Below are 24,747 nucleotides of genomic sequence, written 5' to 3'. Positions count from 1 at the left end.
TAAAACATTTCGCCTTGGGAGCTGAGGTTAAATATCCTGAAAAAATCTGTCTTTCCTTTATTTTAAGAGGGGAATTATGCACAGCTTTTTGTTCCCTGTGCATCAATGTTGTTACTTTATGCGAATTATCTTGTTTTAATTAAGGATTTTTATTCAGGTAAAATAAAGTAATAGTAATAGTAATTTAATTTCTATAGCGCCTTTTTCACTGTGATACAATGTGCAACGGCGCTTTCTATTAAATCGGTACTATTACCCCCAGCCTATAACTAACCATTTATCAGTCAGCTCTCCATGGGGAGAAATAACATCCGAGCAGCTGCTAGGCACTCAGGAGTCATCTATCGGACCAGGTACCCATTTATTCCTGGGTGGAGAGAGGTGATGAGGATAAGTGTCGTGCCTGGGGACATTACGTTTATGTACGGAGGGGGTTTTGAACCCACGACCTGGCTTCCTGAAGTCGAACGCTCTAACCACTTTCCCACATCGCTTGCTAAGTAAAAATTACATACAATACATTAAAAAATTCCCACCTCCCTATTTGGTCAGAGATTTTGAGAAAAAACCATTTGAATATTCAATATGTTGTCGAATGAAAATGCAGAAATGGTAAAACACAGGTAATTCAAAGAAATTTGTCAAAATCGTACAATCCTTCCAAAGGTACTTCAAGGAATGCATTGATGCAAAATGCTCCTTTTGAAGAACTGAAAATTTAGCTGTGTATCCATTCTTTCAAATCATCATATAAGTTCAGCTGAAAAGCCACAAATGAATTAAAAACCTCTGCTGATGTGATACAGTGAAGCCCATTGGGCAGAATCATTACCGGTATTGAAAGTTTTTCTGTTCAAACTGTAAATCACTCGAAAGTACTAAAAGCTACATCGTGTTTATCATACAAATGCAGGGACACTATTGAAAGACTCTTGGAAGAGACAATCGATTGATGCTTAATTACCATGCAGAATCATGAACCACCATCTTGAACACCTGTGCTCAAACAAACTGCTGTGTTGCATTTTTATCTCACCATGTCAGGAGACTAGGAACTCGAAAATTTCAAATGAAAAAACAAACAACAGTGCTTAAACATAGGCCACGCAAAGAAATACCCTTGTTTCTTATCAGCCCCTTTTTGGATGTGACGAGGGCAGCAGCGTTTTTTACCTCCCTTATTAATAAAAAGATAGAAATAAAAAGCCTTATCCAAAATTCCCAAAGTGATGAGGGTGACTATTTTTTATTTTTCTAAATGAGGAAACCTAGGCGTTAACGACCTAGAATCAGGATGGAAAGCGTTCGTCACTGAGAGGCCGCCCTGATAAATCCATTAATACAGTAAACCTCATCCACCCTAGCTCAAGACTTTCGACTAACTCCGACAAAAAATCTTATTCCTCCCTAAGGTATTTTCACTAATCAAACTTGTCCATTCAGGCTAGGTTTACTATTATGGGTTTCCATGCACTTGATCATCAATTCAAGATGACTGACATGGAGTACAACTATAAGTTACATTTTGTTATTTTTCCGAAAATGTTGTGACACAATACACCTTAATTCTCTATCTTGTCTCAATTATAGATAGTAATTCCGCACTGGAAATTGTAAAATGGCATTTCCCAAATAAAACATACAATATGAAAATTTGAAATGAAAGTTTTTGAAGAAATACATCTGAAAAGGAGAGGATGAGTGTCAAATTAGCAGGTTTTAACTATTTCTGCATTGATATTAAGGGTAGTGTCAATGGGAAGGCAGGGATCCAAACGTCTCGAAACACTCCCTTGATTCACAGTCACCGCAGAATGTTTAACAGTAAGACCTACACACAATATTTCCCAAATTTCTTCTACTTCAACCGAAAAATGAACTGAAAAATACTCAATTTTTAACAGAAAAGGTGACAATTTTTATTTCCAACGAACAATTTTTTTCATGTTATTAACTCACTTCTATGTAATACTTATTAAATATGAGCATCTAAAACATAATATAAATCTTTAACAGATGCTATTTCAGGTCAATAATAACAAACAATAAGTACAAAATCATTACTACATTCTAAATTCTTGAAGGTTTTAAACTGACTCGATCTGAAAAATCAGAAAAACATGTATGAGTAGGGTCTCACAAAGTGAACTTATAGTTGTTCACAGTCAAACCTGGATCCAGTTCCACAGATGTGAATTAGAGTTAACTCTCTATGAAAACCAGTTTTTTTTCCAATCAACTCTGAGTCAAATCTTAACTCACAACTGTGGAACTGGGTCCTGCTTAATTCCGATCAGTTAAATTCTAATCCTGACATTATTCACCTACATATAGTCCATCTATACTTAAATATATGTAAAATGTTACAGTTTCACAAAACATAATTATAAGAGTAAACAATCAAAATAAACTGATTCAATAAAGCTACGTTGAAACTGGACCAAGGGGTCAGTTGCACAGTCGCTTAGATTTAAGGCCAGTCTTTGTTCTATATGGCCAATCTAAAAACGTAAGACCAGCCTTATGAAATCTTAAGACAACTTTTATATTTCTCGGGCCCAACAGTTTGGGAAGTTCTAGTTTTGAAGTACGATTTAGGCTCGAAATGGTTAAAATACTCCTCCCAATTGGAATAAATGATTTCTCATAAAATGTGAACAAAATATTTACTTATGTAACTAAATTACAAATAAAACTAAGCATTTATTAGATGTTAATTCCCCATGGTGTAGATGTAACAAACGTGAAACAAACAGGAGCAGATGTATGGATGCTTGCGGTAGATCTAAACCTTGGTGCAAGCTGATGCATGTGACATCTTATTTCTGAAATTATTCATTCCATGTATTGTGAATGAACAATGTGAACCAATGAAGTAATTTACGACGATATATTTTTCTAAGATCACCTAACTCACAGTGGCGTTGGGACCGTAGCGACTGCAGCGGCGAAAGCCGTGGCAATAATTTACTGAATGACGTTTTTTTTCTTTCTATACTATATTTTTGACAAAATTGAAGTAAATTCGCTGTGGCAATATCAGAACCTGTGGAAAAATCAGCAATCAAAAATTGCTTCCAACGAGCCTGCCTCAAACAAATTTCTAAGTGTTTTAACAAAGGAAGTGGATATTTTTCTTTTATATGTAACCCAGAATTTTATGTAAATGCCAATATAAGATAACACTCAATTACATAGCGATAATACTTCCCAACAAAAGCATTTACCGTACTCAATCCATCAGGCAACACCTTTAAAAAGAATCTGGCTATTGATAGTACATTGTATATATCAAAGATCAACTATGAACACTATTATAACATGTTTGCTTGCTTTGTACATTAACTTACATCATGTTTGAGAATGAGTAAAACATGAAATATATGTATTGCTATCAGAGAAAGAATACTACATCAAAATTATTAAAAATACACATAAAAAGCAGCATGCTTATCGTTATCACACAATCTATATACAACCTGATAAGACGAAGCAGAAACATGAATAATAATTGGCCTATAATTCAGGCATCACTTACGAGCTGATAGAGGCTTGCTTATGCAGGAGTCAATGACAAAATCCCCACCCTGCCCTCCCCCACCCGGTCAGTCATAGACACGTATTCAACGTCAAATTTGTTCAATTTCATATCAATGTTGGCTTTCTAGTTGAGTAACAAATTTTCATTACGTCCATAATCCATAATAAATGATAGTAATTACGAGTACAATGATTTATCTATTCATGAAGCGCTGAACAATGGAAATAATAGCCAAGTTTTATCCCTTAATGACTTGAAAGAATTCTGCTTAATTTTGTATAACAATATCCAGGTGCCAACTTTGATGTTCTTACACGTGTTCCATCGTTTTGCGGCTCATCATTCCATTCCAAATAAAATAATTTCGGATAATGCCTCAACAGTTCTTTCTACGAGAACCTATCTAAAAACCGCGTGGTGGATCATTCCCAAACGAGTACCCTGGTTCGGTGGGTTCTGGGGGAATGTTTAGAAGGTGTTACAAAATCTATTCTCAAGAAAGTGTTAGGACGTGCACTTCTATCACTTCAAGAGCTAATAACTCTTATAACAGAAATCGAATCGGTATTAAACAATCGTCTGATAACGCATTTTTCTGCGGATGTCAATGATCTGATGCCGCTAACTCCGGCACTACTTGTTGTATGGTACGTTAAACCACCTCCCCTACAATGTAATCTCGGACGACGAAATTAACGACCCGTTCGTCGGTACCGACTGTTCTAAACACTTAAAACACACGATAAGACTTGCTGAACTGCAAAAACATTTCTGGAATAAGTGGTTGCCCGAATACATAACCATGTGGTATGAAAGACACAATACCCTTCGAAAACGAGCAGGTCAAAGATCAGAGATGTTCTACTCATTTACTATGACGTAAAAAACCGCGTTAACTGGAAGATGGCAGTTGTTACTGAACTCTGTCGCGGAAACGATGGTTTAGTTCGATCTGCTAAAATACGTACGAACAATGTAACCACTTGAGACCAATTGATAAACTTTATCCGTTCGAGGTATTAAGCCCCGAAAATGATGAAGCTGATCCCAAACCCGATAGTTCTATGGGCGATCAACCAGATCGAAACACGAAAACTAAGAGACTCAGCGATCAGAGCTCAACAGAACATTAAGAAATGGACAGGAGTAATTTCTTATTGACTTAAAATTTTGATTAATTAACTGCATTTTATGTGTACCTATATCTATATTACCGGTAATATCTTACCATATATACTTACGTTTATATCCAAATATTTGCTCTACTTAATCTGAATAATTTTTAAAAATCTTCTTATGCAATTTCTAAACACAATGTAATATAAGCAATCTTAGACGTATCTTTACTTTTTCTTTACACCTATTTGTTTTAGGGTATCACCTTAAGGCCCAGGCAAATGTTGGAAATAACTAGATGATACCTATTACTCTGCATGCAGCCCTTTCCCGCCACTTGTCACTCCAATAAAGTCTCATATAGTACCATGGAATTCTCAGTCGCTCTCGATTCTGTTTTCTAGTAGAATCTCTACCACAAAGGTTTTAGTAAAGCAGATTGATGTCGAATACTGACAGTAAGAAAATGATAATGATGTCGATCTAGTGCCAAGTTGTCTAGTTGGATACAGGATTGTCATTGACCACTGCAACGGATACAGCTGTAACTGGTGAGAACTAGTGGCATAAAATATTTTGAGCAAGTCCCTAGGCTAATGGCTCAATTTCATGAGGTACCAGCAAGTTAAATAGCGAGTTGGACCTCAACATGAAACAAGTCACAGATTCTCAATTCAGGGGACATCCATAGAAATGCTAACTTCAGAGGCATGGTTTTTAACTACCATAGGCTACCATAGGCTATTTTGAAGCCTACTATCTGAAAGTGAAGTGAAATTTTGCTATGCCTCCACAACAAACATTTTGACTCTTTATCAAAGGCAAGTGCAGCCTCTTAAGACTTTAAGTGATTGAAGATTTCGAATGATGTACATGTATCTCTTTAAGCCTGGTATCAGTAAGCTTACAGAATGCATTGTAGGCCAAATGGAATATCTACTTCAGTATCATTATCATCAGAATTCACATTTACAGATAACATTTTCTAAAACACTAGAAAAAATCAAATAGCTAGCAATTTTATCCTTGAATAACATGAGCATTGTTGGGTGCATATTTGCACGCTTTTATTACATTGACTATCTTCACCATAATAAGCCCTCACTGAACCTTGGAAATCAATCACAAATGGTTCATTTGATCCAGTTTTAATCAATCATTTCGTTACGTTGCAGTTTTATCCACAGCATGAAAACCTATTTTTTGCAACATATAAACCATATAAACTCTTAGTACAAGGCGAAATGTCACTGTTTAATTCTCTGGTATCGAATCTTTTGATTTAATGCAACACAATAACCGGCAATTCAGCCATCGATGAAACCATAAAATCGCAACACACACTATGACAAACGATAAATCTGCCATAACTCTTCCCTCTTTCTCTTTCGCTCTCTCTATCTCTCTGATTAACAGTTAAACTACATACATATTATACGAATGGATGGAATTTCTCATCACAGCATCATCGCTAAGGCAACGCCGACTGCCGCATCGGCACCGTTACCGTAGACGACCGGCAACGAGTACTGCGCTTCGACCTCTTTTTGTAGCACGTGATTTTTCGTCAGCGCCGAGCCACTGCCGACGATACGCTGCACGCGTTGTTGTTTCAGTACTCGACAAGGGAACATGTCGTGCAGGTTTTTGATGATGCCTTTGCACAAGGACCGGTAAACGCTACCGAGCGAGATGTTCTCCGTCGTGATGTGCGATACGGACGCGACCTGATCGGGCTTGTGGCGCTCGCCGTAGATTGTTGGAATGATTTCCAGGTCGCTGTCCTGACACTCGTGTCCCAGTGCTAATACTCGCTCCCAGATTTTTCCTTCAGGTACGCCTAATCCTACAAAACAAAAAAATCTAATTTGTCAACTTATAATCGGGATCCATCAGTTTTCATGGCTTGAAATTTGGCTCTCGAATGAACCTAAGTTAGAGGGTCAAAGTTACAGTGGGTTTCGAATGATGGTGGATTCAAAGGATGGTGGGTTAGAATCCTGGTGACGACAAGATTTTTTTGGTCAAAGGAGCTTTTCTAGGCTCACTCCCTTGAATTGTAGAATAAAGAATGCTCGAACCTGCTAATAATACCGCTAATAAGACCCTGTATGGTGCTCAGCAGGTTAATTGCAGTCAAAATTGAACATTCCGCGATTTTTTAACCAGAAGAAACTTTATCTAGCTCAAATTAGCCGTAAATTAGTCATTTATTTATCCTTCACTTCGTGTGTATAGTTCACGTACAGCCTGCAGTGGCGCTATTCATGATGTTATCTATGACAATCGACACAAGCGCTTGTGCGCGCTAGTATGCATAGCCTATGTATAATCGATAAACTGAAAATCATTTTTAAGTAGTCTACCCCGTAAACCAAGCTATTAAAAAAAGGCCTAAACATTCGTTATCATATATACAATGGTAGCAACTGTATACAATGGTAAGAGTTTAATTCAAATCACTCCAAAACGATAAAATATCGCATGAAATGTCTAGTGAAATGAATGCAAGCCATGAGCGTTTGTCAGAGATGACGTCAGAAACACGCACGTTTTACATAAACAATAACTGTGAGCACGTGCTGAAATTGCCGATTTAAAAGTCGTATTTCTCAGTAACGGCTAAACTAAAATTCAAACCAGTAGCATATTTGATATTTGTGAATACATCACATTTTAAAATTACTTTTACACAATATTCTATTTTGATGGCATTTGCTCTTTAATCTTTCGCTGGGGATATATTTCTTCATTATCCATTCAATCTGGGGGAATTAATTTTTTCTTCATATTTCAATGTAAAGGTCGATACATTTCCAGTGTAGAGACCCTCCTAAAACCAATATCTGTTATGAAGCTAATAGGTATCTCTACCAGAAAATGTTAGTTATAAAAAGTTTGGACCTACGGGTGCAAGGTAGGACCCCCCAAAACCTGAGGTCAAGTTGAGGTCACGCAACCAAAAAAGTCGCCGACAACCAGTACATACTGCCTGTGTGTGTAGAGTATATACAATCGCTTGTGAGCTCTCTATAGAGCATGCTGACTCAGTGTCAGCAGCCAGGCTCGACTAGTTTGCCATCTATCGGGGGTAATAGGAACCGTCACTTGAGGCGTGGCCACGACCTAGTTTCTTTGTTTAAGCTGTCACGTGAGGCGTGACGACGCCAACTGAAGAGTTTTAAGATTATAAAAAAGGTCGCAGTAAACTGGCTGTTGTGGTATGGATTCCAGGAACTGCAATAAAGTATATTATTGTTCAAAACCCTTAACGTGAAATCTGAATCAAAAATCATATATTTTATATCTTGTGACCCAGTCACATTTGGCATTTGCTAGGTAAAATTTTGCTCAACCAAAAACATCAGACCGTGGCAAATTCAAGCATGGGTAAAATTATTCCGTGTGAATGTTAACTGGCTCTGGACCTCGCTTACCACATCATCATTATTTTGATAGCATTTTGGTTACGAGTGAGTGGTGATTTACTTATGAAACACGCACGCATGCATATACAAATTTTGAAACGTGCGTCAACTGAAACCATGAATCATGTCACTAATCGGCTTCAGTCACCCACAAAATTCCCTAGTCCAATCATACAGCTGGCTAGCATTCAACTGGATTACATAGCAGCCCGAGGAAATTGATGAGCTGGCTTGTGGTTGGGACTAAGGGCAAAAAATGGAAGCTGCCTTGCTAACCAACTGCATGACCAGCAAAGTTTTGACTATCGAGACTATTCTCTTTCAAAAACTCTGACTTTATTAACCAGGGGTTGACCTAGTTAGTTACCTATTCATTGGTGGTAAGCTTTTTATTATCGGATGAGCTTATACCAACGTTAGGGATGACAAGGGCCAAAACACGGTTGAAAAAAGTAACACTTCAAAAATATACTTTCTATTCACTTCAGTCCACAATTAATGGCTTAAATCACAAACTAACACAGGTACCTTTTGAAATAATCCAATCTTATGTATGTTTTCGAGCGATTAATCAACATTATTTTGAGAAACTAATTAATTTCTCCACAAATTTCGCCATTGACCGCCATTTGTCTGTATTGCATACATGTGGCATGATAGACTAGGTGACCTACAAGGATTTATATAAAACTCTCAAAACGAAATGACAATTTTTATTTTTGATAGTTTTCCAACTTGTATTTCAAATCTTCGTGTTTTCCACAATAAATGATGAAAAAATAAATTCTGGTTGAAGAAAATGTGAATAAGTGTTGATTTCTTAATTTTTTCAATTTCGTCGTTTCGTTTCGTTAGTTTGTGTTGTGGTCCTGGCCTCAGTCCACAGGTGCCAGCACCCTCCACACGTTTTCAATATGGCCACCGTCGAATCCACGGAAATTTACTCTCACTTTACGGCCGATTGGCAAATGGATTAAGATATCTTAAGAGAAATGAAATGACAGGCAAATTACTCGTGAGTAAAATTGACTCACGAAAATTTCATTGAAAAACCTTCCCATTCCTGACTGTGGTTTGTGAAAATATCCGATCGTGAAACTAAACCACAGTCAGGTTACTGACTAGGGTTGACCAAGAAGAATGTCCCAGAATTTCGAGCACCTTGCAAGAAATGCCATTGAGATCATAAATAGCCCTTAGCTTGCATTTTCATAAACAATGTTTTTCCATCTTTATTAACCAAAATTTGTATGCCGTTCGACTCATCAATCTGTCAATATTGATTCCTCGATCCAACCCTGTTGACTTAGCTAATGTCTGCACTCGCAGTAAAAGGGTTAATGACTGCAAGTTGTTTACCCAGCGCCGATTGATTGCCTGTTGAATTTCATTTCATTTCATCCGTTTTACCGCACTTTGGATTAGAAGTCGCTAGCAGAATGATATCATTTACTGAGAGATTAATCTCCCGAGAAAGAAAGAACGCATCTATTAATAACTGGGAAATAAACGACGGCTCGAATTTCATTTCTTCGCCAGTAAAATCGATCCGCTTTCACTCTTGATAGGTTTTACTTAAGAAACTGATGCCTGCGTGAAAAAACAAAAATAGGTAACGGGAATGTAGTCGACTAATGTAAAATATCGAACAGTTGTCGGGGACCATCCATCTAGTACATACGCAAAAATCTGTCATTTTCAACACCCCTCCCCCTTGTCCACAACTGTACTTTCCGCTTTAACCCCCTCCCCAAGTAAGTACACAAGAACGCTGTACGATACTTTAAATCGCTGAGCATAACACCTTTTAGTTTTGTTTTCAGTGGATAGTCCAAACTAGAAAGAAACTTTAACAGATGACATTCGTTTATGAAATGCATGTTGACCCGGACACCTGCCACATTGATTGGAAAATTTGAATACTGGGTATTCGAGTGTCATCCTACTGCGTAATTCAAAAATTATTCTTTAGGATTAAAGAAGTGAGGAATCAACCATAAATTCTGCCATAAGTTTTAAATTTATTCAAAAAATTGAGCAGGAGGCCGGTCAAGGTTTAAACGTTTTAAGTTAGTTCTCATGAGACTGATGAATGCAAGTGGATTTAGGGGTTGGACTAGTCCTACACTTCAGAATTTGAATGTGCCCCCCAAAAAGTATTTGAATAGATTTTCTAAGCAAAAATAAATCCAAATTGCATAGAATGCCCGTCTTATCATTGGAGGGCCAAAAGAATCCCACCAATGTTTCCCTTGCACTTAGACAACCATAAAATAAAAGTAGTCAGGAAGTATTAATGGCAAGAAAACTTGAGTAAAATATTTATTAAACAAATTTAATAACAGGGTATGATCTGTAGTCAAATGTGTGTCTGCAAGATGATGTTTCTTCTAGGTTGATTATATCCTAAAATTAAAAAAACAAAAACGACGACAACAAAATTTCAATAAATGTCCCCTAGACAAAAATTATTTCAGAGTCTATAAAAGGTGAATACTTGATTGTACAATCTTATGGCATAGCTATGGCTCCAGTTGAAAAATCATTGGACAAAAGGCCATTCTTTTTTACTTAAAAAAAAAAAAATCAAAAAAGTTTTGGCCAAAAAATCGAATTTGTTTTCAGGTTTAACACATGTGCGCTATGCACATAGATATGTAATTGTTTACATCTGACATCATTGGCAGATCGCAAGCCCCGCCCCACTTATCATTCAAATGGCTTATAGGCAAAATGTAAAAAGAACCCTACTAAAAAAACTATGCAGTGTAACAATACAGGATTTTTGGCACAAAACCGAACGCCAAATACCTTTCTCTTAAATGTTATTTGGCGTATATCGGATAAATATTAATTATGATACTCACTTCATAAATTTTGAAGTGAATTGCTTCTGATTAATGGCGGCTCTATTTAGTCACGTAGGCCAAACTGACAGCGTGTGTGCTTGTTGAGCGGACCATTGCGATCTAGATTCTCAGAGGGCCTCTGTGTGCTCACAAGGAATTAAGTTAAGTCACCATATGTTGATACTCACCTTTAGACTGCGTACGGTCCTCTAAAGTTAACATCCACGATATAACGATTTTAAGAATGGCGCTTCTGTCAATCACTATACCATGTATCATAAGCAACACGTGATGTGTGATGTCACGTAAACAGTGTGAAGAGCATTTTTCAAGAGGTCACAGCAAAAACCAAACTACTTTTAACCAAATTTTAACCAAAAGAGGGCACAGCAAAAACTAACCAACTATTTCTAACCAAATTCAATCCCACCTTGAAGACGCCATTTCTGATGCGGAATTTGAAGAAATTTCTAACTAACTGGCTTTATAACGATCTTACACGTCTGTCAACCAAATCAGAAGTGCGTCATCAACTGGCAAACCGATCACATAAGGATGTTTGTCTAACAAACGTCGTAATAAAATCATCGTCGGTGTCTCGTCATTAGTTTAGCACTATAAAGAATGCTATAGAGAATATAAAATCTCCCAAATTCATGACATTTTTAATTTGAATGCACGAAAAAACTATTTCAGGAAAATCGTCGGACACATACCACACAATACAAACATACAGGGTCAATAGAGGGCAAAATAACTATGAAGTGGGTAACATAGGCGGAGCCATATGATATACCCCTCCCTCCCATGTATGCATTCGTATGCATTTTCACAGACCCCTCCCTCCTATTGCACGTACCTAGTAAATTGAGGTCCCTAAGCATTTAAGCATAGGGACCATCCATTTACTAGGTACGTGTAATCACAACGACATTACATTATAAAATCTTTTATCAAATATGAATGAAGGTCACCGGTTCTGCAGCGTGTATACTCAGCTTTCAATTCTCAGTATCAAAAGAGAAAAATTTTGCGTTGAAATTATTGAAGGACCAACCAACGTGTGGATACTTGCAGTACCAATGCATTTTCGAAATATAGCTAGTTGATTTCCGATTCCACAGTCATGATTAGGTAGTGAATAAAGCTACGATCGTAAAACAATGGTGTCGAACAAATCGAATATATCGCAGAATGTCTGGCAGTTAATGAGAAGGTAAACTCCTAAGCACTGAATAACCTTGAAAAAACTGGTTTCACACTATCGTTCTCAGGTTTGACTGATCAATTGATTGATTGATTGGTTGTCTGGTTGCTAGCGTGTCGTCCCATCTATCATCCTCCACTCTATCAACTGTTATACAGCCCCTGCGTTAAATTTGAACCGTTTTGTCCTGAAACAGCAGCGAAGCAAATTCATCATTCAGATCCGAGGGGGTGGCTCCAAAGCATATAGCATCAGTTGATAGATGGAAAGTTGATAGTAAGAGATAATAGGAATTAAACAACGAGTTGGCAGATTTTGAGGTTGATAAAGAAGAAGTTGATAGATAGGAATTAAAAAATGAAATTGGGTAGGTAGCGGAATGGATGTTGAGAGTTTAGAAATGACACAAAAGCAAGGCCCTCACAATTCAGAGTTTCTCCACTGTTACGCAACATTACACATTGCCATTTCACTCGGAAGTCCGAGTCAATCAATACCTGAGCGAATTTGAATAATAATCAAGCGTTCCAGATTGACAAATGACAACAAAATGTTTTTAACTGTTCAAACTCAACTAGACTTTAGGCCAGAAAAATGATACCTAGTTTCTCATCTCACCTCATAATTGAACTTTTTCACATGCATTTTTCAGATGTGGGGATCGTTTATTGTCATTTGCCAGCATGGTTGGCCGTCGTAGTAGTGGTTTCATGGTTGTCCACACTATCGCTAGTTAAACCATTCTAAATGGGTCCATAGGCATACCTGGAAGAGGCCAAATTTAAAACGGACCATTGATCCGTTGAAACAGGCCAATTTGCAACAGACTTTTCATTAGCGTGAATGCTTGGTCTATTCTAAATTGGAATGGGCCAAATTTAGACCGCTCTAAATGACCTATATATATCTGGACAGATATTAACATTTAAGATGAGAAATCAAAAACCTTGAGATTCAAGTAATGATAAGACAATAAAAACAATAAGTAATAAAATAACCTCACTTGCCGGGTGTGTGGTTCGGCATGAACATGCCATTCGTCGAAGAAAATGAAATGCACATAAGATGCACTTGTTATTTGACTGTGGGCGAGCTTATTTTGACTTTCATAAAAAAGATCTATATTTCAGAGCCTTGAGGTAGGAAGGTGCATTCTATTTTTATGGCTATTTTGCTATTCAAAATTTGCGAAGTGGGCAGGATTTGAAAGTGTTATCATTTTTGGCCTTAGCAGTAGTCACTGTTTGCTGTTGAATTTGAAAATCAATATTGCAAACCTGACTACTGGTAGAGAAAATATCAACACACACTCAGAGCATTTGATAAATATTTACACATAATGGGCATTGAGGGATCGAGGGGCACCATGCCCACATGGTTAAATGCTTGAAATTCTGATAATCTCAAAATGTCCTCGTGACCAAAAAATTACTGACTACAATCATGAAACATCCCATGAGCAACAAAGTACTTAGCAATTGATTGTGGTTATGAAATATGAATAGGCACTAATACAAATGGAAATAGAGTACTCTTATTTTCATATTTAAGTTAGAAACTCGCATACGCCCAATAAATCTAAGTCAGACAGTGGGGGGCTTAAATGATGCGTAATGATATCCCCATCGTTGAACCAACCACACTAAAAGAGATACACGGAGGCCCGCCTTCCTCCATAGTCAGAGTCAGTGTCAGTCGAAGAAAATATTTTTGTTTCAAAACAACACTGTATTTCCATATACCGGGTATATGCTTATATATTTACATAATACTGGGGATGGTAGGAAGAAAATTACATTCACATTTTCCATCAGCTAGGAATAATCTAATCCAAATTATGGGCTCACAAACGAATCTTCACACCTTGGTGTTGATGATGATTTGTATCACAAACCCTGAGGTGCAATGAATATTTTAAAATTTTGAATTTAGATTCAAATTGTCGACACCTGCAGATTTTATTGCATTTTATTCATTCATGGGACATCAGGTGCACATCCACAAGATTCAAATTGTCGACACCTGCAGATTTTATTTGCATTTTATTCATTCATGGGACATCAGGTGCACATCCACAATCACAGTATTGGCAGTTTTGCAGAATGGCAAATTCTGTTTAGTTGTTGCCTTCATAAAAACTGCATTGCACGCACTGCACGCAGGCCCTAAAAAGGTGCCTTCAAGAAATTCGAGCGATGAAATTCTTTGCATTATTTCCTGATAAGAACCTACAGCACTTGCCACAATGGCTATGCTATCACGTTGCAAAGTGAGAGAATATCCATGTTCTTAGCAATTTTGACACGTGATAATTCAATGACTTTTTCCCCTGATCAAAAGTGTGCAAGTAAAATGCATAGTGTTCCCTGTCGCTATGGCATAATAATAATGATCTCTCAATCAGATGTCATCATATCATGTGTGATTCTTTTGTCAAGACATTATAGTAGGCCCCTACAGGACCATACTGAAAAGTATACCAAAACAACGAAGTCAGATTATGTGTGACATTTTTAGGATATACAGGAAGAAAGCCACTAAATATTTGGATGGATATATGAAAGCTGTGGGTACTGGAGTGTGTAATGGGTAGTGTAGTGTGATCTGTGTGCATTTGTGGCCAGCACACAGATCACATTGTTCATTGGGGTTTAGTCCAGGACTCGCAAGATTTTCAACAACACGGAAGTAACGTGTAATAAATGATGACTTGAATTGCATGACTACCTACCACCCCTCATTATTGTTGGAAAAGTAAACGTTCGGCACAGACTAAAAATTAGTAATAACATTTTAGAAATGGCCAGAATGTTAACTTAGGTTCTATCTCATTTTTGTTTTACAATTGCGATAGGTATAATTCTTTTTAAAACGGCCGTTAAGGCTTCATGTTTCGTCTACAATTCACTGCAAATAGTTACGCAACTACGCACATTTCAGTGTTTTTGGCAGCTGTACACTCAATCGGCACCGTTTGTGACTAGCTTCACTGCGGAAGTATCATTAATTTACATTGCCATATCACATCATCAACTTATATTGTGCCTTAAAACCCTAACAGCCGAAATAATTGAAATGCACACACGATTTCTATCATTGAAAATTGAGAGAGTGGCCGTGTTTGTGTTCTGCTGCTTCGCGTAAATCCCGCGCGGTGGCGCAACCGCGCGGAGTGGGGCGGATACGTCCAGTTGACCTGATGAAAAGGCAGAAAAACGCTTGTGGTGGTTTCGTTCCAAGGCCGGTCAACCGTCTTGAAAAGTCGAACCTCCAAAATCGATAAGGTTCTTCTTTACCTGATTTGACATCTCACCAAACTAGTTCAGCCTGTATCTAGTACACATGGATTTCAGCGATCTTGAAAGGTGGAACCTCCAAAATCAATAGGGTCTTCATGATCTGACAACACTTCATAAATTTTCAAAAGATCCAGTTCACCGGTTTGCCTGTATTCTGCTCACAATGATGTTTACCAAAATAGCTTCATTGTGATAAACAAAGATAGCCACCAGTCAGTCATCTTGAAATGGACAGACCCCAAAATCAACAGCAGACTTGCCAACCTATCTATTATCACATCAGGTACAAAAAAGTAAATTTTCAGGGACACAACAAGAATGACGCTGAAGTCGACTGATGCCCCCACATCAGGTGAAACGCCTGAGTGTAAAATAAACCCCGAGCGTATGTCGACATATTTATGAAGGCAGGTAATGAAAAATACATAACGGCTTCCAGTGACCTTGACCTTTGACCTACAGGACTCGAAATCTAATCAGTCACTCACCATCTCTAAGGTAACCCATCCATAAAGCTACAAAGTTTCACAAAGTTATCTTATACCGTTTATGAATTAAGAGCCTGGAAATTGAAAATACAAAACAGCTCCTGGTGACCTCGGCCTTTGACCTACCGGACCCGAAATGTAATCAGTTACGTCTCTAGGATAACCCATTCAAAAAATATCACCAAATTATCTTAAACCGTCTATGATAGAGCCCGGAAATGAAAAATACATAACAGCTTCTAGTAACCTTGACCTTTGACCAACAGGACCCGAATCTAATTAGTTACTACCCTCATATAGTACAACACAACTGTTGAATTTGAAGGAAGTCTGTCAAAGGGTTTAGGTGCTAGGGCACGGAAACCACAGTCAGTCAGACAGATCGACGGACGGACAGAAATCTTCTCTTATTAGCCTATGCCCCCACAACGCATTGTGGGGGCATAATATGAAGTATTAAAATAATTCTTAAAGGGACTGTAGGAATCGTATCAGGGACAGCAATAGATTTTCTTTAGCATCAGGAACAGTTTCATGGACTGTCCCTGACAATCAGGGACAGTTGGCAGCTCGGCAACATGGTTCTCCCTAACATGATCCGACACCACTTTACAATTTTTCAGAGATCTAAGACTGAAGACCATAATCTTTCAGTTGCTCATATCTATTACATTGATTATTGAATTTGTAAGCCTAGAAGATAATGCAGGTATCAAATCTTCCCACTTCAACACTGTAGTGTTAAGTCTTGACAATCGCTACTTGACAGTGTACTGGTAACATGTTTAAATATCTGGCATTTTCTATTTCATTTCATTTTTAGATTATTTCAATCAAAATTGCCCCATGCGAGGTGCTGCTTGCTCAAAAGTTGGTTAAAGACAACAGGTGTATTGATACCATAGTAACAATGAAATTTTATTTCTAAATATAAATTTATTTTTAATTGTCACTATGTCAACTATCCGCTGGCTAACTGTAAACAACTTTTCAGCAACTGGCCCCAGAAATTGAAGGAATGCTGATAAAGTATCAAATATCTCTGCACGAGTGTTAGCTATGAAACTGACGCTGTTCCCAACCAACAGCTTCTCCTACAACCACTTACCGAGTTGATGAGTCCATTGCTGTAACATTCGTATAAATGCAGCCATCGTGTTACCCCCTGTCAGACTAGCCGCGACACCCAAATATCGGCCATTGAAATATGGCAAATACTCAGTCGTGGAGGTAGGATCAAATGCAGGTGGAATGAAGTTTTCGGGCATTTGGAATGCGAGTTGAGCTGATGTGCTGATATTGAGTACTGAAATGAAAAATGCAGAATTAGCTCAGGATTTCACAACTGTTATTGTCTTAATGGACTAGCAGCACAGCACCAGATGGCATGACAAAAACAGTGAATTCTACAAATAGAAATTAGTAACTTTTCAGGCTATAAGATACCTGAATCCATAAAGAAATTTGATTCGTAACCCTAACCTCTAAGCAGGTCGGTGCGACGACAATCTAAATTAAGTCCATTCCGATTTAGAACAGACCAAGCATTCACACACTTGGAGTCTATGCTTGGTCATGCATTTTAAAATGGAGCAATTGAGATCAAAAAGATCAAACTAGGTCCATTCTAACTATTAAAATGGACTATCTAGTACCTGGATAGAAACTTTGTTGCAATTTCTTGTCATTCACAGCGTCACATCTAGAGGGACTAGTGATAACAGTGGATTTAGCACGCTAAACATTCTTTAAATGAACTTGTGAGTGTTCTGATAGCGTCAAATTTGTGAATCATTAGTTGATTTAAGACAGCATCATAGAGCTTTTAAAGAAGAAATTTTAAATCGGAGTCTGGTGAAATCTTCCAAAATTCAAGAGATCGCAAAACTAAACCGGTCCAGTTAACTGATTAAGATAGGCCGCAGTCACAACAGTCCTGGCCAAAACGCCACCAGGCCTGACTGGTAGTTGAATTGTTAATTTGTTTATCTAAATTAATAATATATCATATCACTTCAATGGAACTAAACCTTGAGCAGGAAAGATTTGAAAAGATTCGATCGCCACAAAACAACCATTTTATGCATTATAGTACCCAGTAATTTGATCCCAGTTATCCGAGTGAACAAACTAATGGATAGTACTTCCCAGGCGAGATAACGCAATTAACTTCGGAAAAAAGAAGCATGGAAGACGCAGTTGACTACTTGAATGAGGCTTCTGGTGGCATGAATTATCCTACAACACATCTGATAAAAGCTTGTAAAGAAGAAATGAGTACCGGCTCAGTGTTTGATCGAGACTGTCGAAATATGCATTAAAACACTTTCCCTGTATCGTCATAGAAATTGTCGGGCTCCACGGTTACTACTTAATAAGAACTTGACCGACAAAATTGTCAGTTGCGTATCAGTATAAAAAATATTACAATAGTTGCTATTCACTGTCAATTCGAGATACTTTTCAATTTTCGAGGAACTGGGCAAATTCTTTCTTAAAATAAAGGTCTAAGATACGTAGTGTCTTTTGTATTCCCGAAAGTCTCCAAAAATGTAGAACTACAAAACTAATCCTGCTATTGTAAGGCTCAACTGTTGCGGCATTTCCCTGGGTAAAAACTCCCAATTCCCATGTTGGCAAAAATCCTTTTACTTTAACTTTAATGAAATTAATGAACGGGCCAAATTTGACTCGGCCAAATGATCTCTGCGTGATTACAGTGTTTCATTCGTAACGAGTTAACCGCCATGGTAACAATGGAAAACAAGTAGTATAGGCCCGAACTGAAAAAGACTTCCAACAATTAGATGTGCATCTGCCGACCAATGCACTATTGTTTTTACTTCAAAAAAGGGGATAATGCCTGGGAAGGGTTACAGGTGATGAAACGTTCCCTACATACCTGCATCATGTTCATGTTCTATGCTTGAAAGGATGGAGCATTGAAGGTCCCCGAGCCCGGCTCCTACAGGGGTACCCTGTGGAATGTTATACCAGTTTGTTTGCAGACTACCGACGATAGTTCCTGAATCGAACACCTCGGGCAGGAAACGAACCGGAAATCCGGCCTCTTTCATTCTGAAAATACAGCAATCCTAAAAACACATAACGAATGGCCATAATTTTACAATGTATGGCATTCCCCCATCATAGCCACTACATGCAATATCCCGTAAGAAGAAGTTAAATAAATGCAAAACTGAAATTTTCCCTACATTTTCAAGTTTATTAGAAACATAAGCCGTGATCACACATAGACGATTTGGCCCGGATCAGGCCTGAGTCAAATTTGGCCCTTGCCTAATTAGGGACCACGTTCACACATAAACCATTCACTCGATACCAAACAATCTGTAAACAAAACGAAGTGAGTCATTCGCAATTCACACGCGATAATTTGACCTGTGCTAAAATTTGGCTCGGGCCAGGTACCAAATTTGTCCGTGCCTAGTGGGCAAATTTCGTGTGAAATCAATCTTTGTGTACGCTAACAGATTCTGTATGTTCCCTCGCAATTAGAAATCAGCCAAATCTAACTCGGGCCTGCTCCGGACTAGTTTGACCAAGGCCAAATCATTTCATGTGTTAGCGGCTTTTGTTACTGTTTTACATAGGAAAACCGCATTAAGTTGTTTCTGTTGGTTTACCCAGTAAACATCAGTGATTTGAAGGGGTTTTGACTTTCACAGAGTAATATTGGAGCTTCCGTTACATGGATAGAGGGTATTGAAATCCCCCTCCCCCAAAAAATTGTTATACACGGGTAATATGAGAGCAACCCTTTATAGGATTAGGTCAAACCATCCTTATCTTTCAATATGAAAAAGCTTCAAAAAATCATCTGAAAATGTGAGTGTAGGTCATCTATTAGAAGCACAGTATTTTCACTGCATCCAAACGCACGAACATCAAGTCATCATCAACTCATTAATTGCAATAATGCTGCTAAAAATGTCATGATTCATTCAACGTGAATATTTCAAAATGTAGCCTAAAGTTTATCAAATGTTTTCAGCGTGGGTTCATTTCATTTTACAGCAGAACCTCTTTAAAGCAACCTAGGATACAATAATGAATCGGTTATAAACCAAAAATTTTTCCCAAAGGACAATTTCAATAATTTCACTACTGCATGAATGAACTATTGGTTATAACATGGACTCTAAAACGTTTTAGAGTCCATGGTTATTACGAACAGAATTTGGACCGGACTTGGTTCGCTCTTTTAGACCATGCCAAATAAGACCAGTCTAAACTAGACTGGTCGAAATTTGGAACGGTATCTTTGCCCACGTGAACGCTTAGTCCGGTCTAAATTGGACCGGATCAAATTTAGACCGGTCTAAATTTCGTAGTGTGAACGCGCCTTTTAGATACGCATAGTGAATGAGCAAATATTGCGTAAGCATTTTGTGCTACCAATTGCGCTCAAAATAGGAACTTTGGAAAGTGTGTTCATGCATCGTGGTCATATTCACTACATATCAGTAGCTTTAAGTTTTACCAGCAACTTTCCGTTGAACATAAAGAGATTCACCATTCCTATTCCTATCCGCTGTAAAAAAACATTCTAGATTCAGGGAAGTAACCCCATAACATACGAAGAGATACTTAATTTATGATTTTTTTTGGTCGAAATTTCTAGCCACTATCAGCGTAAAATGCACCGAGTTTAAAGCAAATGCACCGAGTTTGAGAAAAATTGGCGTTGCAGCGACAATTATTATCAAACACGATACATATTTGATCAATGGCGAAATGAGAGTTTGGTACAATTCCAAACTCATCAGCCAAATTCAACTAAGCACACTTTAACCACATCTACACTAGCGCGTTGTACCCAGGTTTCAACGTTTTGAACGACAACCCGCGTTCGCGGTGACTAACATCTACACTTAAAGGCTGGCTTATGTCGACAAGCAACGCGACGCCTACCAACTCCTACCGACGCAACTGAGAGCAACCGCAATCGCAGCCCAGCTTATGTCGACTGCGCTCCGATTCACAGCAACTGAGGCCGACTATCGGGATACGAGATCCTCCCAGTTGCTTCCCCGCTTATGTCGATTACGATTACTGGCAACTGCAATGGCTCAGATGGTCACGTGATAAGCATTTTGAGAATAAATTTGATTTATTTTGAATTATTGGGAAATATATTTCTATTAGAAAGCTATTTCTTTAAGATCTTTATCTTTCTGATTCTGTTTTGAATACAATGTGCTAGCGACATCATATAAAGATGGCCGCTCACACCATGATTCTACCAATTTTGCTTCTAGATCTTCAGTCCAGTCATCTGCCCTGCTGAAGGTTTGGTTAATGTTTCGAAATACTTGAATTTGAAAGTTTATGACTAATTACGAATGACGCTAACTAGCCGTCATAATTTGTACTATGTATATGCGGTCTCTTATTGGCTGGAACCCTTGCGCTCAGTTCCATCGCGTCGCAGATGAGCTTATGTCGGTTGCGATCGAAAGCAACTGTCCGCCTACGATAGGCCGGAGTAGAACATGGGCAACTAGCCGGATACGGCTTGCAACGAGTCGGGTTGCCGTCGAAAGCCGGCTTATGTCAAACCGATAGAGCAGCAACTGGCGGCCTCTCGTAGGCCGCTAGTTGCCGCTAATCGGCGATAAACCCAGTTGCGTCGGTAGGCGTCGCCTTGCTTGTCGACATAAGCCAGCCTTAACGCAGTTTCGGTAATAAGAATCAACATCTGTAGTGCTAGTTCAAGGTCGATTGTGGAGCCTGAACTCTGCATTGAACACGAGTTCATTGTCTACACTAGCAAACCATGCAGTTTTACGCAAATGCGGTTCAATGCGGAGTTTACCCTTCTTTTTCATGAAGGGTTTCTAAAATCCGGATTTTGTAGAGAACTCCGCATTGAACTTGTGTTTCGAGCGTAGTGGAGATGCATAACCCGGATACAAAATGCTATCGTAGACTTAGGTTTAGCGTATGCGTTTCCGACTCATGTGCGGGAGCGCTTTTTAATTCGTCGATATAAAACCGCATTTACTAACTAATGTTGCAGATGCAGTCGCGTTAAAGATTGCAGAAAAATGGAGCAATTTGTCGTTGAATGACAAGTTACATGATATTTCACTTAAATCGCCATACTGATTCTCCGCTGATTTATACTGTGTTATTATCGACTACTATTACTGGGCAGAAAGACAGACATATTATAGAGATACGTCGACGACAATATTGCTTTTTCGAAGAGAAAAAAAAAACAGCCGCGTATCTCTATAGGCCTATTTACCTCGGGCCATTAGCGTCGTAGAGAAAAAGGCTCGGAGATCAATACGCGGCACTGCCGCGATATAATGCGAGCAGATTACCAATCCGGTAAAAAACTTCATCGATCAACAAGTAAGAAATCCGAAGCCATGTCTCGCAATTACAAAGCGTACCGTAACACGTAACATCTGGTATTTTTTCAAAGAAACAGTCAAATCATCTTTCAAACGATCGTTACTGATAATTAATTGTCAGCGGAATCATTGTTTGATGTAGCAGCGTTCGCACACTATCCTATTTAGAACGTTCTAAATTTAGTCCGTTCCAAGTAAAGAATGACCAAACATTCACGCTAGCGAAAAGTCCGTTCTGAATAAACCATTTTACAGTTACTAGCCGCCATTTTGTTAGGTTCGTTATATTTTAGAAAAGACCAATTTATACAGACCAAATTTGGTCTATTCTAAACTGGTCCACCCTGGGTACGGGTCGAATTAGAATGGTCTAATCCTATTTAGAACGATCTAAATTTAGTCCGTTCCAATTAAAGAATGACCAAACATTCACGCTAGCGAAAAGTCCGTTCTGAATTGGTTCGTTATATTTGAGAACAGACCAATCTATACAGATAAAATTCGGTCTATTCTAAACTGGTCCACTCCGGGTACGGGTCAATTAGAATGGTCGAATTAGCAAAAGTGTGAAAAACGTGAACGCGGATTGCGAATTAACTGAATCAATCTTTTAAATTAGAAAATGATAAGAAAAAGATTTTTTGTTGAGAACTACCAAAAAAAGGAAGTAAAGCGTAACTTGTGAAATCGTTTAAGCTTATCAAGCCATAGCTTATGTGAAGAATGTAGCATCCTGTGTAAGTTTCATTCTTTTGCGATTGTTTTCTCAATTACATATACCGGTAAAAAAACACCAGATTCAGCTATCTTTGGATGGCAGGAATTTTTTAACCGAGCGGGTTTGATACCACTTAAGTATAAGTGACAATGCTGTTAAGCTAGCGCTTTATACAACATATCCCGGGTAATGGGATAAACTGAAATATCAATGATGGATATGTTATGATAGGAGATTATGTTAAGCCAACCTCGGGTTTCCATGTAACATTTCTATAAAAACCATCTCAAAGCTTTTATGGCTGGTTTATGTCACCCTGCAGTCGACGAGATACTTTTAGGTACAATATAAATTTTCATGGGCATGGAATATGATGGCACTTATGGCTCATAGTTGCTGATGGATGCTCATAAGTGCTAGCAAAATGTTATGATTTCACACAAGCCAGGGTGATTTTCCCAGTTGCGAGTAGTTGGGTTAAAATCATGTTGCAGGATGACAAAACGAGCCTTCAGGGTCAGTGGCAACATTTAAAACAAGAACTTAATTTTCTATTGTGGGCTTGCTGACATACTAGCGCATGCTCACCTCACCTGTGTGGGGGATTTCATTACCAGCCTTAAAAAGTTGATGGACTAGGTAGTATCCCTGCCAAATGATTGCCACGAATATCTTTTGGTAAAATAATAATGCAAGAGGTCCATCATGGTGGACCTTGAGACTCCCCCATCCGGGAGTCCGGTATGGCTCCACGAACTTGCTTCCACCAGCCCCCTAGTCTCACGACGCGTGATTTCATTAATGGCGCTTTTGCGCATGACGTCATATATACGTCATATATAGACTGGCATAATACTTCCTTGCTTGGTAAAACGTTCACTGATTGGTCCATTTAATGTGAAATCCAACAGGAGCCTAATGTCGTTTGAAACAAGCGCTGTGATTGGTATGACCGGATTCTGGTCGGCTAGTAACAACACCAATGACTTGCAAGGTCAATGAGTTCGGGGAACGACTCTAGCTTAGTGAGTTCGAATCCCTTGACGGTTGAAGATACCCCCCTCAGAAATATTTGAAAAGTAGCCTTTTTGTAAATACCATTTACGAAGTTGTTATAATCATATTTGAAAAAGCTATGATTTGTATTTTTGTTTGTTGAAGATTAGCTTCGTCCGGTTGCACAGTTGTGACTTACTTCCAAAAGTGGTCTTAAATCTTAAGAGTGGACTTAAGTTGTTTGATTGGCTATAGAACTAAGTTGGTCTTAGACTCCTCTTAAATCTAAGCACATGGCTAATTAGCATAGTACATGATTCTGCGCGAATGACGTTTGGGCGCAATAATACAAGCCGTCTCGAGCATCGGCGAACAGCGCCGCTTATTTTGAAACGACCAGCTGCTAGCGCCACCTTCAATAAATCGAAGAGCCGTGATTGGCTGGTTAATATGGCCCTCGAGGCGACTGATCGCCGTACCTGGGCACACTGGGCGATTCTGTCGCCGGCGACAGAATCCAACATGTTGGATTCGGGCGATTTCGGGCGATTTTACCGGCGATTTCGTCAGTGTGTCCGGGCCTTTAAATTATCGTGTTTCCTAGCTAAAAGGTCAATCAGGTTATAGCAATAATGGCCTTGCAAGCAAGCCAATGAAAACAACGCAATGAGACCAATATGTCATGCAACACTTCTGGTGCTTACGTATCTTTAAATCAC

General features: G+C 38.5%; 1 protein-coding gene across 1 annotated transcript in view; it reads right to left on the bottom strand.

Annotated features, from left to right (window-relative positions):
- Positions 1–3,604: 3,604 nt before the first annotated feature.
- Positions 3,605–24,747, bottom strand: part of LOC141898897 (sedoheptulokinase-like) — a 36,464-nt gene continuing 15,321 nt past the window's right edge. The window contains exons 2-4 of the mRNA XM_074785042.1: positions 18,831–19,006; positions 17,037–17,234; positions 3,605–6,503 (exon numbers count right to left, since the gene is read on the bottom strand). Of these exons, the coding sequence (XP_074641143.1) occupies positions 6,115–6,503; positions 17,037–17,234; positions 18,831–19,006 (763 nt within the window). The 3' untranslated portion in view covers positions 3,605–6,114. The remainder of the gene's footprint in view (positions 6,504–17,036; positions 17,235–18,830; positions 19,007–24,747) is intronic.

This window comes from Tubulanus polymorphus, chromosome 2, assembly GCF_964204645.1.
Source record: "Tubulanus polymorphus chromosome 2, tnTubPoly1.2, whole genome shotgun sequence".
In the NCBI taxonomy this organism is placed as follows: domain Eukaryota; kingdom Metazoa; phylum Nemertea; class Palaeonemertea; order Tubulaniformes; family Tubulanidae; genus Tubulanus; species Tubulanus polymorphus.
Note: the sequence above shows the minus strand (reverse complement) of the source record. Positions and strands in the feature narration are given on the sequence as shown.